Source organism: Hyaena hyaena, unplaced genomic scaffold (genome assembly GCF_003009895.1).
Source record: "Hyaena hyaena isolate Hyena2069 unplaced genomic scaffold, ASM300989v1 scaffold_1677, whole genome shotgun sequence".
NCBI classification, from domain to species: domain Eukaryota; kingdom Metazoa; phylum Chordata; class Mammalia; order Carnivora; family Hyaenidae; genus Hyaena; species Hyaena hyaena.
This window is the reverse complement of record NW_024082310.1, coordinates 151,873-168,752: the sequence shown is the minus strand read 5'-3', so window position 1 is coordinate 168,752 and position 16,880 is coordinate 151,873. Positions and strand designations below refer to the sequence as shown.

General features: G+C 39.1%; 1 protein-coding gene across 2 annotated transcripts in view; it reads right to left on the bottom strand.

The window, feature by feature from the left end:
- Positions 1-287: 287 nt before the first annotated feature.
- The window catches only part of TENT5D (terminal nucleotidyltransferase 5D), a 67,928-nt gene continuing 51,335 nt past the window's right edge, over positions 288-16,880 (bottom strand). For both annotated transcript variants that reach the window (XM_039224594.1, XM_039224595.1), the window contains 2 exons: positions 16,815-16,861; positions 288-1,479 (listed from right to left, as the gene is read on the bottom strand). In XM_039224594.1, the coding sequence (XP_039080525.1) occupies positions 288-1,460 (1,173 nt within the window). In that variant the 5' untranslated portion in view covers positions 1,461-1,479; positions 16,815-16,861. The remainder of the gene's footprint in view (positions 1,480-16,814; positions 16,862-16,880) is intronic.

Genomic DNA, 16,880 nt, shown 5'->3' with positions numbered 1-16,880 from the left:
GTAAGATTTGAAAATCATTTTAAGTGGTCCATAGCATTTGAAAGTTAATATAGCTAATTAGTAACACTTAAAAATCATTTAAAGTGGTCAATTTATAGATGATATTGTATTTACTATCATGGTTTAAGTTATAGTTGGTGGAAAATAGTAGATAAATGCACAAAAATAAAAATAGATTTTAATTTTATGGATTTTGGAAACTTTCTTTTAAGAGGTGTTTAATTAAAGTTTCTGGTGTGTGTGTGTGTGTGTGTGTGTGTGTATGTGTGTGTGTGTGTGTGTGTGTTTTAGACCATACCATTTGGCACGTGAAAGTGCAGTGGTTGGTATGGTTGAAAGAAAATAAGTGGTGGTCCATATGCTACATAATAATTAGGGTACCCTCCCTCAGCAGCAAAGTATGGAGCGGGCTGATAAAAGCAAGTTACATTGTCTGTATTGGGTAGGATATTCTGTTCTCCAAGTACTTTTAAAGCCATAAGGGTGATCATATTGAGTGTCTGCCTTCTTTCATAACCCATGAGGCAAACAGTGCTTTCATTCACAACTCCACGCAAGGTCATAAGGTAGTCATATTTGCTATTTTCTTCACCTATGAAATGGTTACGGAGGTACGATTCAATCTTCTTTTGCTGTTCTACTACATTAGGAAAATCAATGAAGAATCTAGAACACATGTAACGTTCCAGTGTCTTGATTTCTGCTTCACAAGCTGGCTTAAAATCACGAACCAGCAAGTTGCTGTACTTCAGAAGGCCACCACCTCTAATCTCTTCAGGTTTTCTAGTAGATATAAGCTTGTATTGCAAATGTGTTATTGCTTCTTGGAAGTCTCCATACATGCTTTCAGCTACCACAACAGGATAACATTCTTTGGTTAGCCTAGCATTTTTGTCACTGTAGAATTCTAACATGGGATCCAAAATAATTTGAAAGGAATCAACACTAAATTCAAACTGTCGTCTGAGTGAACTCACAAATTTTAGCTCTACATTTTTTCCAGTGTTGTTTGAAAGAGAAATGAGACTCCAACGATCATGCATATTGCAAACTTTGACCATCTTCTGCACATAAGCCTCTTTCATGGTCTTTAGGGTGATCTTTTCCTTTTTCACACCTTTTGGTAAAAAGTCAAGTAGACAACCTAGAACTGCATCCTTAACAACTTGAAATTCCTGATCACTTGGTAATTCAACACCAAAAATAACATCTAGATCCTTATAGCTGATTCCACTGTGGCTTGCAAGTATATAACTTGCTGTGGAACCATTCAATCGGGAATCTTTAACAATAATTCCTTGTTCTATCAATTGATCTTTCACAACATGAATGATATCTTTTGGTTTCACCTCCAATGTGGGAAAATTTCCTCTTCCATGAATTGGAATTACTTCATCTAACACTTGATCCAGTATTATAACTTGATCCCAAGTGAGATTGCTAAATCTGATTTCAGACATTGTAAGGTCAGTAGATCAACTAGAAAGCAAGCAAATATTGAGAGGAAATGTTAGCATCGCAAAATCAGTGTTATACCTAAAGCATGCGAAAAAGTTAAAAATAGACTTACTCCTCATAAACAAAACTAATACTAGGAAGTAAATTGTCACTGTACCCAATTGTGTTTAAATCTATTTTTAAAGGTTTTATTTAAATCCAGTTAGTTAACATACAGTGTAATATTAATTTCAGGTGTACAATATTATTTTGTTATGTAAGATGGTGGCCTTTCTCAATCTTTCTTCATGTAAATACTATAATGATTGTATTTGGTATAACTTTTTTCATGAAATAACCAAAGTACATCACTGACATTAGTTGTCATTAATTTCAAGTGAGATCAAAGAGCATATCAGTGTGTGTTAGACCCAGCCGACTGAAGGCATGATGTTTAGAGGCAATACATAGAATCCTTAATACAAAAGACATAAGGAATTATATATATATATGATTTCATATATATCACTCCTCTCATTTTAAAGATTACTGAAGTCCATTAAGTTATGAATTCCTTGAATTGCCTGAAGATAAGTATAGTACCTATCTTATCATCTCTTCTATGTGCCCAGTAACCCTTTAAGAAATGTTGAAGGAGGAGCACCTGGGTGGCTCCGTTGGTTAAGTGTCTGACTCTTGATTTTGGCTTAGGTCAGGATCTTAAGGTTTCTGAGATCAAGCCCCACGTTGGGCTTTGCACTGACAGCACAGAGCCTGCTTGGGATTCTCTCACTCTCCTTCTCTCTCTGCCCCTCCCCTGCTCGTGCATTCTCTTTCTCTCAAAATTAATAAATAATCTTAAAAAAATGAAATGTTGAAAGAAATAATAAGTGTCACTTTAAAGTGAAGAACAGGGAAAAATGAATACCAGGAGTGTCTGAGTGGTTCAGTAGGTTGAGCGTCCAAATTTGGTTCAGGTCACTATCTCACGGTTCGTGGCTTCTAGCCCCGCATTGGGCTCTGTGCTAACAGCTTAGAGCCTGGAGCCTGCTTTGGATTCTGTGTCTCCCTCTTTCACTGCCCCTCCCCTCTCTTTCTCAAAAATAATAAATATTTTAAAAATTTAAATAAATAAAATGAAAAACAAATGAGACTACATATTTGTCTCCAAAATGAGAGCAAGGTTATGGAAAACCATAAGATTCCTGAGCTTTAAAAAATGTTTTCTGCAGATGAACAGTATGATATGCTCAGGAAACTTTACAGTTTGGTGTTGTTAAGAAATTTAAAGTTATATGGGTGCTTGGGTGGCTCAGTCAGCTAGGCGTCCAACTTCGGCTCAGGTCATGATCTCACAGTTCATGGGTTCGAGCCTCATATCAGGCTCTGTGCTGACAGCTCAGAGCCTGTTTAGGATTCTTTGTCTCCCTCTCTCTCTCTGCCCCTCCCCTGCTCATGCTCTGTCTCTTTCTGTCTAAAAAATAAATATTAAAATTTTTTTAAAAAGAAATTTAAAGGTATAAATACTATATATGTAATTGTTAAATATAATTCTATTATGTAATTAGGTATAATTACAGTTATTAAATGGATCTTCAAATACTCTACTAAGCTGTCTAAGCAAATAAATCTAGGAAAATAAGCAAAGCTAATTATGGATGTAGCTTTGGGTTTAAGCTTCTTTTCTGAATTGCAGAAATTAAAAACATATGAAAGTTTAAGGCAGATTTGTAAAGATAGTATTCATATTTTTCCCATGTAAGGAGCTATTAGAATAGAATCTCAATATTTAGAATTTAGTGTTGTATATTTCCCTAGTAGAACTAGAGCAAATATTATCATCTTATTTGACATCTGTAGAATCTTTTTTTTCTTTTCCTGTTTATTTATTTGCTTGTTTGTTTCCAGTATAATTAATATACAGTGTCTGTTAGCTTCAGATGTACAATATAGTGATTCAACAATTCTATATATTACTCAGTACTCATCACTCATCATGATAAGTGTACTCTTTTTTTTTTTTGAGAGACAGAGAAAGAGAAGGGACAAGTGAGTGAGGGGCAGAGAAAGAGAGAGAGAGAGAGAAGCAAGGCTCACCCAAAGTGGGACTCGTGTTTTATACCTGAAGTAGGGCTTGTGCTCACCTGAAGCAGGGCTTGAGTTCACCTGGTGAGGGACTCAAACTCATGAACCATGAGATCATGACTGGAGCTGAAGTCCGATGCATAACAACTGAGCTACCCAGGAGCCCACAATAAGTGTACTCTTCATCTCCTTCCCCTATTTTACCGATCCCTCCACTCACTTCTCAGGTAACCACCAGTTTGTTCTCTGTGTTCTCTCAGTTTAAGAGTCTGTGTTTTGGGGAGGAGAGGCAAGATGGTGGAGAAGTAGGGAGCTCCATACCTCACTTGCCCCATCTCTCAAACGGAGAAGGCCTGAAGCCATAGGAACCCTTACAGAATCCAGGAATTTGGGAGGAAAAGGAGACAGAGTCCGCTGAGAAAATGTTATAGCATGAGTGTGAACTGGGAAAGATAAAATGGGGCCGGGACCGAAGACACAGAGGGAGGGGGGATCCCCTTTGCTGGGAGCCGTGGTGAGTGCAGGGGAAAAAAGAAAGTGGGCAAAACTGCTTAAGTCACTGTCCCTGTCGCTGGAGAGAGAAAAATTTCCACTCCGGACACAGAGGGATCCGGTTTCCTCCTCTCTAGCTGACCCTAGGTGGGACGCACTCGTCCCAGGAGACCCGTCCCAGGCGACTGCTCACCAGCTTGACTTGGAGGGGATGCGGCAGCCACGCCTTTGTGCTTCTGGCTCTGCTGGATCCCCAGGGGGGAGGTGAGAAGCTTGAAACTGTTCTGAGGGACTCATCCGCGAGTTTATATTTCAGTCGATGGGACACAGAGGGACCTAGTTTCCTACTGTCCAGCTGACCCTAGGAGAGACACACTGGTCCCGGGTGACCACGGGTGACACTGCTCCTCATTTGCCAGCCTGACCTGGAGGGGACGCAGTGGATTCTGAAGCTGCGCCCTTGTGCATCAACTGGGCTCGATCACCAGGGAAGAGGCAAAAGGTTTGAAACGGCTTTCAGGGACTCACCTGCGAGTTTATATTTCCGGCAATTTCAATGGAGCACATGGACTGAGATCTGGAAATGAGGCCTGGCTTGCGCTATAGAGCACAGCCCACATTGGCTACACCCTGGGCACAGGGAGATCACACCCAAAAGAGTGAGTTGCAATGCTTGGTTCGAGAAGGGACTGGGGTGCCGCCACTTTTCTCCCCACAACCACCAAGGCAGGACACCCGCAGGATGCCTGGACCAAACCAAGCCCATCCCCACTAGAGAGCTGCCCTCTTCTTCTTTCTTCTTTCTTCTTTCTTCTTCTTCTTCTTCTTCTTCTTCTTCTTCTTCTTCTTCTTCTTCTTCTTCAGCTGCTGCTGCTCCTGCTGCTTCCTTTTTACTGAAGCTGGGGTAAGACCAGCATGGATGTACTTCCCTGATTAATTCTGGTCACTGGCTTGCTTAAACAATCACATTTAAACAATACTCTAGATGTAAATCCTACACCTCCACTGCTACCTTTTAATCTCTTTCTCTCTTGAGTAATCAGACTATATAGTTTCTCTGAGTAGCATCATCATCATTTCTTTCGTCTACTCTCCAACCATATTCCACTCTTTCCTTCTTTGAAATAAGCCTCTTACTCCTTCTACCTGATCATTTCATTTCCAATTTTGCTTACTCCCCGACTTGTGATTACTCTCTTTCGCTATGCTCTTCCACCAGCACGGTATACACTCAGTGATTTATTTCTAGCTAGGAAATCTCGTTATATGCTTTAGACTGTCCTTGGTCTATTGGGCTTTTTCTGTTTCCTTTTCTTTTCTTCTTTTTTCTTTTTTATGTATTTTTATTTTTATTATTCACCTTCCCTCCTTCCTTTTTTCTTTTTTTCTTGTATGTGTCCCTTTTTTCTTTTTTGTTTTCCCTTTTGATTTGCGTGTTTGTTGGATTTGTCTGTGCATCTGTGTGCCTTTGTTCCCTGTGTGTTTGTCTGTCTGTTTCCTTTTCCAGGGCTACCACAAGTAACAAGCCAAATAACACAGGATGGAAAGTCCCAAATACCACTACGAGTAGGAAAATAAAATAACCAAGGTCCCAACAAGAGAGACCAAAAGACACCATTCAAAGAACACTTTCTGAATGGACAGGCCCTGGAAAATCAAAGAGCCTTCTTAGGTACAGCAGCACTCACAGGTGAAGAGTGCATAAGAAGCTTTTAAAACTAACAAGAGATAGAAAGCTAACCAAAATGATGAAACGGAAGAGCTCCCCTCCAAAGAAATTCCAGGAAGAATTGGCAGCTAAAGAATTGCTCAAAACAGATAACAACAACATAACTGAACAAGAATTTAGAACAATAGTCATAAAATTAATTGCTGGGCTTGAAAAAGGCATGGAAGACATCAGAAAAACTATTGCTACAAAGACTATGGAGCATACAAATAGTTATGATGAATTAAAAAATGCTATAAATGAGGTGCAAAATAAAATGGAGACGTCCAATGCACGGATTGAAGAGGCAGAAAGGAGAATAAGTGATTTGGAAGACACAATTATAGAAAAATAGGAAGCTGAGAAAAAGAGAGATAAACTGATCCAGGAACCTGAAAGGAGAGTTCAAGAACTCAGCGATACAATCAAAAAGAATACTATCCATATCATAGGAATTCCAGAATTGGAAGAGAGAAGGAAAGGCACTGAAGGAGTCCTGGAACATATTATAGCAGAGAACTTCCCCAATTTGGGAAGGGAATTAGACGTTGAAATCCAAGAGGCACAGAGAACTCCCCTCAGATGTAACTTGAATCTATCTTCTGCATGACATATCATAGTGAAATTGGCTAAATATATGGACAAAGAGAGAATTCTGAAAGCAGCCAGGGAGAAAAGGGCCCTAACATACAAAGGGAAACCTATCAGAGTGATAACAGACTTATCTACTGAAACTTGGCAGCCCAGAAAGGAATGGCAGGAGATCTTCAATGTGATGAACAGAAAAAATATGCAGCCAAGAACCTTCTATCCAGCAAGCCTGTCATTCAAAATAGAAGGAGAGATAAAAACCTTTTCAAATAAACAAAATTTGAAAGAATTTGTCACCACTACACCAGCCCTACAAGAAATCCTGAGGGGGACTCTCTGAGGGAAATGTTGCAAGGGATGCAAGATACCAGAGACACCACAAGAAGCATAAATCCCACAAAAGACATGATGATTCTAAACCCACATATTTCAGGGTGCCTGGGTGGCTTAGTCGGTTAAGTGTCCGACTTTCGCTTAGGTCATGATCTCGCAGTTCATGGATTCGAGCCCCGCGCCGGGCTCTCTGCTGACTGCCGGCTCAGAGCCTGGAGCCTGTTTCAGAGTCTGTGTCTCCCTCTCTCTCTGATCCTCCCCTGCTCATGCTGTCTCTCTCTCTCTCTCCTAGAAAAATAAAACATTTAAAAAATTAAAAAAAAATAAACCCACATATTTCAATAATAACACTGAATGTAAATGGACTAAATGTTCCAATCAAAAGACATAGGGTAGCAGAATGGATAAAAAAACAAACTCCATCTATTTGCTGTCTACAAGAAACTCATTTTAGACCTGAAAACACCTTCAGATTGAAAGTAAGGGGATGGAGAAATATCTATCATGCTACAGGAAGTCAAAAGAAAGCTGGAGTAGCTATACTTATATCAGACAAACTGGACATTAAAGTAAAGACAGAAACAAGGGATGAAGAAGCGCATTATAGAATAATTACAGGGTCTATCCATCAAGAAGAATTAACAATTATAAATATCTACACATCGAATATGGAAGCACCTAAATATATAAAACAATTAATCACAAACAGAAACACTCTTATGGATAAGAAGGTGCTAATAGCAGAGACTATAATACTCCACTTACAGCAATGGATAGATCAACTAGTCAGAAAATCAATAAAGACACAATGGACTTGAATGACACATTGAACCAGATGGATTTGACTAATATATTTAGAACTCCACATTCTGAGGCCATGGAATTCACTTTCTTCCAAGTGCGCATGGCACATTCCCCAAGACAGATCACATACTGGGACATAAAGCAGCCTTCAATAAATATAAAAGAAGTGAGATCATACCATGCACACGTTCAGATCACAATCATATAAAAGTTGAAATCAATCACAGGAAGAAGTCTAGAAAACCTCCAAAAACATGGAGGTTAAAGAACAGTCTACTAAAGAATGAATGGGCCAATCAGGCAATTAGAGAAGAAATTTAAAAATATATGGGAAAAAATGAAACTGAAAATAGAACAATCGAAATGCTATGGGATGCGGCAAAGGCAGCACTAAGAGGAAAGTACAGAACACCCCAAACCCAGTAGAAGAAGGGAAGTAATAAAAATCAGGGCAGAAATAAACAATATAGAAACCAAAGAAACAGTTGAACAGATGAATGAAACCAAGAGTTCATTTTTTGAAAAAATAAACAAAATTGACAAACCTCTAGCAAGGCTTCTCAAAAAGAAAAGAAAGAGCATTCAAATCGACAAAATCATGAAGAAAATGGACTTATTACAACCAACCCCTCAGGAATACAAACAAATATCAGGGAATACTATGAAAAACTTGTATGACAAAAAATGGACAACTTAGAAGAAATGGACAAATTCCTACACACACACACACACACACACACACACACACACCAAAATTCACACGGGAAGAGATAGAACACCTGAACAGACCCATAACTAGTGAAGAAATCAAATCAGTTATCAAAAATCTCCCAACAAATAAAATACCTGGGCCAGATGGCTTCACTGGGGAATTCATCCACACATTTAAAACAGTGTTAATACCCATTCTTCTCAAGGTATTCCAAAAAATAGAAATCGAAGGAAAACTTCCGAACTTCATTTTATTAAGTCAGCATCACTTTGATTCCCAAGCCAGAGACCCAGCAAAAATAGAGAACTACAGGCCAATATCCTTGATGAATACAGATGCAAAAATCCTCAACAAGATACTTGCAAATTGAATCCAGCAGCACATAAAAGAATCATCCACCAAGATCAAGTGGGATTCATTCATGGGTTACAGGGTTGGTTCAATATTTGCAAATCAATCAAAGTGATACATCACATCAACAAAAGAAAAGATAAAACCATATGATTCTGTTGATAGATGCAGAAGAAGCATTAGACTAGATACAGCATCGTTTCTTAAGAAAGACCCTCGAGAAAGTAGGGATAAAAGGAACTTACTTAAACATCATAAAAGCCATCTTTGAGAAGCCTTCAGCTAACATCATCCTCAACGGGGAAAAACTGAGAGCTTTCCCCGAGATCAGGAACACGACAGGGATGTCCACTCTCACCACTGTTGTTTAATATAGTCATGAAAGTCCTAGCATCAGCCATCAGACAACAAAAGGAAGGAAAAGGCATCAGAATTAGCAAAGAAGAAGTCAAACTTTCACTTTTCGCAGATGACATGATAGTCTACATAGAAAATCTGACAGACTCCACCAGAAGCCTACTAGAACTGATCCAAGAATTTAGCTAAGTTGCAGGGTACAAAATCAACTTATAGAAATCTTTTGCATTTTTATACACCAACAATGAAGCAACAGAAAGAGAAATCAAGAAACTGATCCCATTCACAATTGCACAAAAAACCATAAAATACCTAGGAATAAACCTAACCAAGGATACAAGAGATCTGTATGATGAAAACTATAGAAAACTTATGAAGGAAATTGAAGAAGACACAAAGAAATGGAAAAACATTCCATGCTCATGGATTGGAAGAATAAATATAGTTAAAATGTCATTACTACCCAAAGCAATCTACACATTCAAGGCAATCTCAATCAAAATTGCACCCGCATTTTTCTCAAAACTAGAAGAAACTATCCTAAAATTTGTATAGAACCACAAAAGACCCTGAATAGCCAAAGTAATATTGAAGAAGAAAACCAAAATGGGAGACATCACCATCCCAGACCTTAGCCTCTACTACAAAGCTGTCATCATGAAGATAGTATGGTATTGGCACAAAAACAGACTCATAGATCAATGGAATAGAATTGAGAACTCAGCGTTGGGCCCAAAAGTATACAGCCAATGAATCTTTGACAAAGCAGGAACGAGTATCCAATGGAAAAAAGACAGCCTCTTTAACAGACGGTGTTGGGAGACCTGGACAGCAACATGCAGAAGAATGAAACTAGATCGTTTTCTCACACCATACACAAAAATAAACTCAAAATGGATAAAGGACCTGAATGTGAGACAGGAAACAAAGGCTCACAAATGCACCGACAAATCCAACACGCAAACCGAAAGAGAAAACGAAAAAGTAAAGAGAAAAGATGGAAGAGGGAAGGCGAATAATGAAAAATAAAAATACAGGGGCGCCTGGGTGGCTTAGTCGGTTAAGCGTCCGACTTTCGCTTAGGTCATGATCTCGCGGTTCGTGGGTTCGAGCCCCGCGTCAGGCTCTGTGCTGACTGCCAGCTCAGAGCCTGGAGCCTATTTCAGTCTGTGACTCCCTTTCTTTCTGACCCTCCCCTGCTCACGCTGTCTCTCTCTCTCTCTCTCTCCTAGAAATAAATAAAACATTAAAATTTTTTTAAAAAAAAGAAAAAAAGAAAAAAGAAAAATACATAAAAAAAGAAAAAAAAGAAGAAAAGGAAAAAAGACGAAACCCAATAGACAAAGAACAGTTAAATCATATAAAGAGATTCCCAGCTACAATTAAATAGCCGGGTGTATGCAGTGCTGGTGGAAGAGCATAAAGAAAGAGAGAAATGACAGGGCTGGGATGAGCCGAAATTGGAAATGAAATGAGCAGGCAGTAGGACTAAGAAGCTGTTTTCAAGGAGCGAAAGAGTGGAATATGGTTGAAGAGGCGAAAGAAATGACGATGGTGTTATCCAGAGAAACTATATACTCTGATTACTCCAGAGATAAAGAGATGAAAATTTAGGTAGGTGTAGAATTTACACCTGGAGAATGGATTAAACGTGACTGTTTAAGCAAGCCAGTGACCAGAATTGGTCTTGCATGGGCTCAGGTAGGAAAAAAAAAAAAAAAAAAAGGAAAGGAAGACTGCTGTTCTCTAGCAGGGATGGGCGTGGTTTGATCCAATGCGTCCAGAGGGAGTCCTACTTGGCGGTTGTGGGGAGAAGAGTGGCGGTGCTCCAGTCCTTTCTTGAACCAATCGCTGCAACTCAATTTTTTAGGTCTTTATACTCCCTGTGCCAGGGGCGCAGCCAAGGTGGGCCATGCTTTATATCCCAGGCCAAGCCTCATTTCCAGATCCCAGTCCTCACGCCCCACTGAAACTGCCAGAAACACAAACTCGCAGGAGATCCCCTCAGGGCAGTCCCAAGCCTTTTGCCTTCCCCCTGGGGGTTGAGTCAGAAGCTGCTGCTCCCTTCTCCTCCAGGTCGGATTGGCGAGCGAGGAGCAGTTTCATCCTAGGGTCAGCTGGAGAGCAGGAAACCGGGTCCCTCTGTGTCCTGAGCAGAGGGTTTTCTGATCCTTAGCGACAGGGACAGTGTCTTGAGCAGTTTCTGCCACTCTCTTTCCTCTCTAAACTCCCCGCAGATGGGAATAGCCCCCGTCCCTCTGTGTCTTTGGTCCAGGCCTGATTTTATCTTCCCCAGTTCGCATTCACGCTAGAAGGTTTTCTCAACGGACTCTTGTCTCCTTTTCCTCCCAAACTCCTGGATTCTGTAAGGGTTCCTATGGCTTTAGGCCTTCTCCGTGCGAGATATGGGGGCGAGTGCAATGTACAGAGTTCCCTACTTCTCTGCCATGTTGCCCCCTGTCCCCGAGAGTCTAATTTTAGATGCAAAGTATTTTAAAGTAACTTTGTTCTCTTTTTATTTATTTTTATTCTTTTAATTCCAGTATAGTTTATATAAAGTGTTATATTAGTTTCAGGTGTACAATATTGTGATTCAACAGTTCCATACATTACTCAGAGCTCATCAAGACAAGAACACTCCCTAATCCCCATCAGCTATTTCACTCATTCCTCCACAACCTCCTCTCTAGGAACCATCAGTTTGTTCTCAATAGTTAAGAGTCTGTTTCTTGGTTGTCTCTCTCTTTTTTTTCTTTGCTCTTTTTTTCCTTAAATTCCACATAAGTAAAATCAGATGGTATTATGTTTCTATGACTGACTTATTTCACTTAGCATTATAGTCTCTAGCTCCATCCATGTCATTCCATGTGGGAAGATTTCATTCTTTTTATCGCTGGATAATATTCCATTGCCCTCTTAATAATGAGTACTAACATTAAGCTCTGTGGACAACCCATACAATTCTTTTTTTAAACATCATAATCACAATATATTTATCTATCTAAATAGGCAGCTATTTTATAATCTGTTAAAAATAAATATCTTGACTAAAATTCATTGATTATAATAAAATATTTGCCTGTTCATCTTTGTGAACTTTTCTGTGAGCCCATTACATTCAAAAGATTTAATTACAAAGAAATCTTAAAACATATTTCAGGTGAAATCTAGCAAAGGATGAATGTTTTAAAAGAAAAAGTATAAACATTTAAAAGGGAAGCTGTGCTGGGGTGCCTGGGTGGCTCAGTCGGTTAAACGTCCGACTTCAGCTCAGGCCATGATCTCATGGTTCGTGGGTTTGAGACCAGAGTTGGGCTCTGTGCTGACAGCTACCTCAGAGCCTAGAGTCTGCTTTAGATTCTGTATCTCCCTCCCTCTCTGACCCTCCCCTGCTCACCCTGTCTCTCTCAGAAATAAATAAAATTTTAAAAAATAAAATAAAAGGGAAGCTGTGTATTCACAAAGTTTTTAATATAGATAAAATTCTAATATTTGTTTATAATCTAATTTAGAATCCTTATATGAAGCTTCCATTATTGTGTGTATGCAATTTTTGTATGATCGACCACAATGTTTAAGTCTTAGAGCAAATCTTATATTGCAAAACACTATATTATTTATGCCATAATGCACTGTTGATGTTACTAGTCTATCGCATTTAAAGATTCAGAAGAGACTTCTTACTATCAGTTCACTTTTAGCATTAGTCATTTTCAAATTTAGTTCTGAAGAATAAATCTCATCACACTGATGTTACAACAGTTCCAATTTACATTACTTCACAAAACTATTTCTTTTGCCCAGAATTCTATTAATGAAACAAATGAATTCATTTTCCAAATTTATAGCCTCTTACAAATGTACCTCAGATAATGATGAAACTTAAGAAACAGGTGTTTATTTTAAAATTTTATTAAATTAAAAAAATGTTTTTAATTATGTTAAAAATGTGTGATAACTTCATTTTCAACTATTAGAAGTAGCAAAGTGTTCAGAGCTGTCATTGGACTTAAAATTATGCTTGGGGGTGTACCTGGGTGGATCAGTTGGTTGAGAGTCTGACTCTTGGTCATGATCTTATAGTTTGTGAGTTTGAGCCCCACATCGGGCTCTGTTGTGACAGTTCAGAGCCTGCTTGGTATTCTCTCCCTCTCTCTCAAAAATAAACAATAACAAAAAAAATGGGCTTGGGACATGGACGAAGAGGTAGAAAAATGTCAATTTCTCCTGTACCAAAAGATGATAGCAAGTGTTCAAGGTTTCTAGTTTCTATTCATATCCACAAAAAGGCAGGTAGGTAGATTCTATTTTAGTGTTATTCATATCCCAGTCTGTTATTCTCTTCACTTTATGACTCTCTCTTTTCTTTTCTTTTCTTTTTTTTTTACAAATAGTTTATTGTCAAATTAGTTTCCACATAACACCCAGTGCTCATCCCCACAAGTGCCCTCCTCCATGCCCATCCCCCCTCCCCCCCACATCCATCAGTCCTCAGTTTTTGTCAGCATTCAAGAGTCTCTCATGGTTTGCCTCTCTCCCTTTCCCCCACCATTTCCCCCCTTCTTCTCCCGATTGGTCCTCTGTTAAGTTCCTCCTAGTCCTCCTATACGTGCTATGACTCTCTCTTTTCAAACACTATGCTTAGCTCCAATTTTCATTCTAGTACTGTTCTTACTGAAAATTTACAAGAATTCCTGGTTTTCTGTCACTGATGAATAGGGAAATAACTTGTTCTTGAAATTCTTACATATGGATAGAACCATACTAAAAGAGGGTTTTTGATTAAAAAAGCTCAGAGAAAAGGTGCATTTGAATAATTAATATAAACATGCCAGAGGTGCCTGGGTGGTTCAGTCAGTTAAGCGTCCAACTTCAGCTCAGGTCACAATCTCGTGGTTCATAGGTTTGAGTCCCATGTTGGGCTCTGTGCTGACAACTCAGAGCCTGGAACCTGTTTTGGATTCTATATTTCTCTCTCTCTCCTCTCTTCCCCCACTCACGCTCTGTCTCTTTATCTCAAAAATAAACATTAAAAAATTATTAAAAAGATCAACATGTCAGACACCTAGAGAAAACAATACAAAAGCCTCAGTGAGAAATAGCTCTGGATTTAAAAGCATGATGCTCAGCTTACAAAGGAGCTACCTTCTCCCAGGTTAAACCTTTGCCTCTAATTCCAGAGAAATTTTATCATTTCCTTCCCACTCTACCTCAATCCATAAATACACTTTCTTGTGTTTGTTTATATTTTTTATGTTGCTGTGGATGTTACTTGTTTCTTCAAAGTGTTAAAAGTGTGCAGTCTTCTAAGGAAATTATCTCCCAAATCCTTTCAGGCTTAGTGCCAATCCCTTACAGTGGGAAGTGAGAGAGCTCTCAGTAACATTTTTCTTTCTTTCTCTTTCCCTCTGCTCCTTATATAAGTGGCTGATAAAGGCTGATAGCTATGCAAATTCAACCAAGTCAGGCTTCTTTTGCTTCTAATGTACCTGGTACACAGAGTTGCTGCATCTCCAAACTGTCATTAACCTCAAAGAGGGGAGGTGGCCAGAGAGAACTTTGTTTCCCATTGGAGGGAATGACAGGGTGGAGAGATTACAGAGAAGACTCTGAAGTACAACAGGCTTCTGGGCAAACTGTGAGCTAGAGCTACCTAGTGAGATCAAAGCTCCATCCCCTTTACACTGACCCTGTTCAGCTCACCATGACTCTCACAATAAACCCAGTAACCAGGTAAGCATTCTACAAGTCATTCCAGATCTGTTGCCTCTTTGTGGTTAACTTTGTCAACACACATGGATCAAAGATTCTCTGGAGACTAAAGCGGCCTCCATAATTATAGCCAACAACATATATACCATCTACATGACTCAGGAACACTATATGAAGAAGGAGGAAAGCAGGAACTCGCTAAAATGCTTGAGGAAAAAGCCTCAGTATTAAAAAAAAAAATCTGTTAATCTGTTTCCCCTTCTCCCTTCACAGATCTTTCTTGGCCATAAGAACTCACTTCACCAAGTGTTGGTCTCTTCAAATCTCCCCAGACAACTGGAGGGGGGCAGGGATATCATGCTAGAATGAGTCTTGGGAGGGGGCCTACTGATAAGCACAAAGAAGGAGAAGGGTGGCCAAAGAGAAAGAAAGAGAAATGTAGAAATTAAAACAAAAGGAAAGGAATAAAGGGAGAAGGAAAGAAAGAAATTAAGGAAATGCACAGAAAGCAAGCACTTGTATCAGCTGCCAGGACCTCTAAGCTGCTGCTGTCCAAGGGCAAGTGGGTACTGACAGTATTTCCCCAACAGACCCCTCTAGTCCCACTCACCCACTCTACAAACTTCCCTTCCTCCCAGGTTCATCCCCCTTGTAGTGTAAGACCATTTCTATGGCAACCTATAGGCACACAATTTAAGGTGACCCATAGTGTTAAGTCATATGGGTTCTACCTGCCCCACGCCAGTGATCTTTTCATTACTTTCCTTTTTCCTTTAGTGCTGAACTTTGTCCAGTGAAATACTACTACTACTTTTTCTCCCTCCCCACATGGAAAATTAATTTCCTATTATCTCCGCAAATACTGTCTGACATCTTTTCCCAACATACACACCTACCAATACCTTCCTACTTCCTATACCTCTTCAATCATTGCCAACATAAACACACTCTCAGAGGGTAGTTTTTCTGAAACAAGTGGATTTTCCCCCTAGTGTCTTTTTTTCCTTAACTTTCTCCATCATGAGGACTTCCCTCTCACTTAATACCTTCTGACCCTGGAGGCACCTGGGTGACTCAGTCGGTTAAGCATCTGACTTCAGCTGAGGTCATGATCTCACTGTTTGTGAGTTTAAGCCTTGCATTGGGCTCACTGTTCATGAGGTAGAGCACTACATTGGGCTTGCTGCTGTCAGTGCAGGGCCCACTTCAGATCCTATGTCCCCCTCTTTCTGCTCCTCCACCACGCATGCTCGCTCTCTCAAAAAGAAACAAACATTTTAAAAAATACCTTCATCTCTTGGTTTGGTTAGAAATATAGGTCATTTTCTCCCATATCTATAGCTACTTCTAACAAGAGAAAACAGCAAATGGTATTTTTAAAACTTCTTTTTTTAAACATTTATTTATTTTTGAGGGATAGAGAATAAGCAGGGTAGGGGCAGAGAGAGAGGGAGACACAGAATCCGAAGCAGGCTCCAGGCTCTGAGTGGTCAGCACAGAGCCCAACCTGGGACTCAAACTCATTAGCCATGAGATCATGACCTGAGCCAAAGTCTGAGGCTTAACTAACTGAGCAACCCAGGCTCCCCTGGGTGGCATTTTTTTTAGAGACAATTTAAAAATGCAGTCTTTGATAATTTAAAGTAGAATTGCCTTAATGAAATCCACTAGGTTTATAATCCGTAATATTAAATGTATTAATCTGATTATTAATTTTAATTCCAGTATATTTAACATACAGTGAAAATATAATGATGCAACAATTCCATACATCACCCAGTGTTCATCACAAGTACACCCCTTAATCTCCATCACCTAATTCACACATTCCCCAACCCACCTCCTCTCTGGTAATCAGCAGTTTGTTCTCTAGTTAAGAGTCTGTTTAAAAAAAAAAAGAGTCTGTTTCTTGATTTATAACCCTCTCTTTCTCCTTTTTTCCCTTTACCCATTTGTCTTATTTCTTTTTTAAAAAATAGAATTTCCTTAATGAAATCCATTGTTTATCATTAGTAATATTAAATGTATTAATCTGATTATTTTTTCCACACTTTATTTCCATTAAATTTTTCTACTAGCATAAAACAAAGTTCACTTTTAAGATACCTCAAGACTATATAAAAGAGATAACTAATGGGTGGTTTATAGAAGGAAAAATAAATCTTGAAAGGAAAAATAAATCCTATATCAGGATTATAGATAAAAAATATATATATAAATATACTTGATTACCTGGCTGTAATATTCTTTCACTGGTATGTAGTAAACACACTTGATATCTAAAAAAGAAAGTGAGGC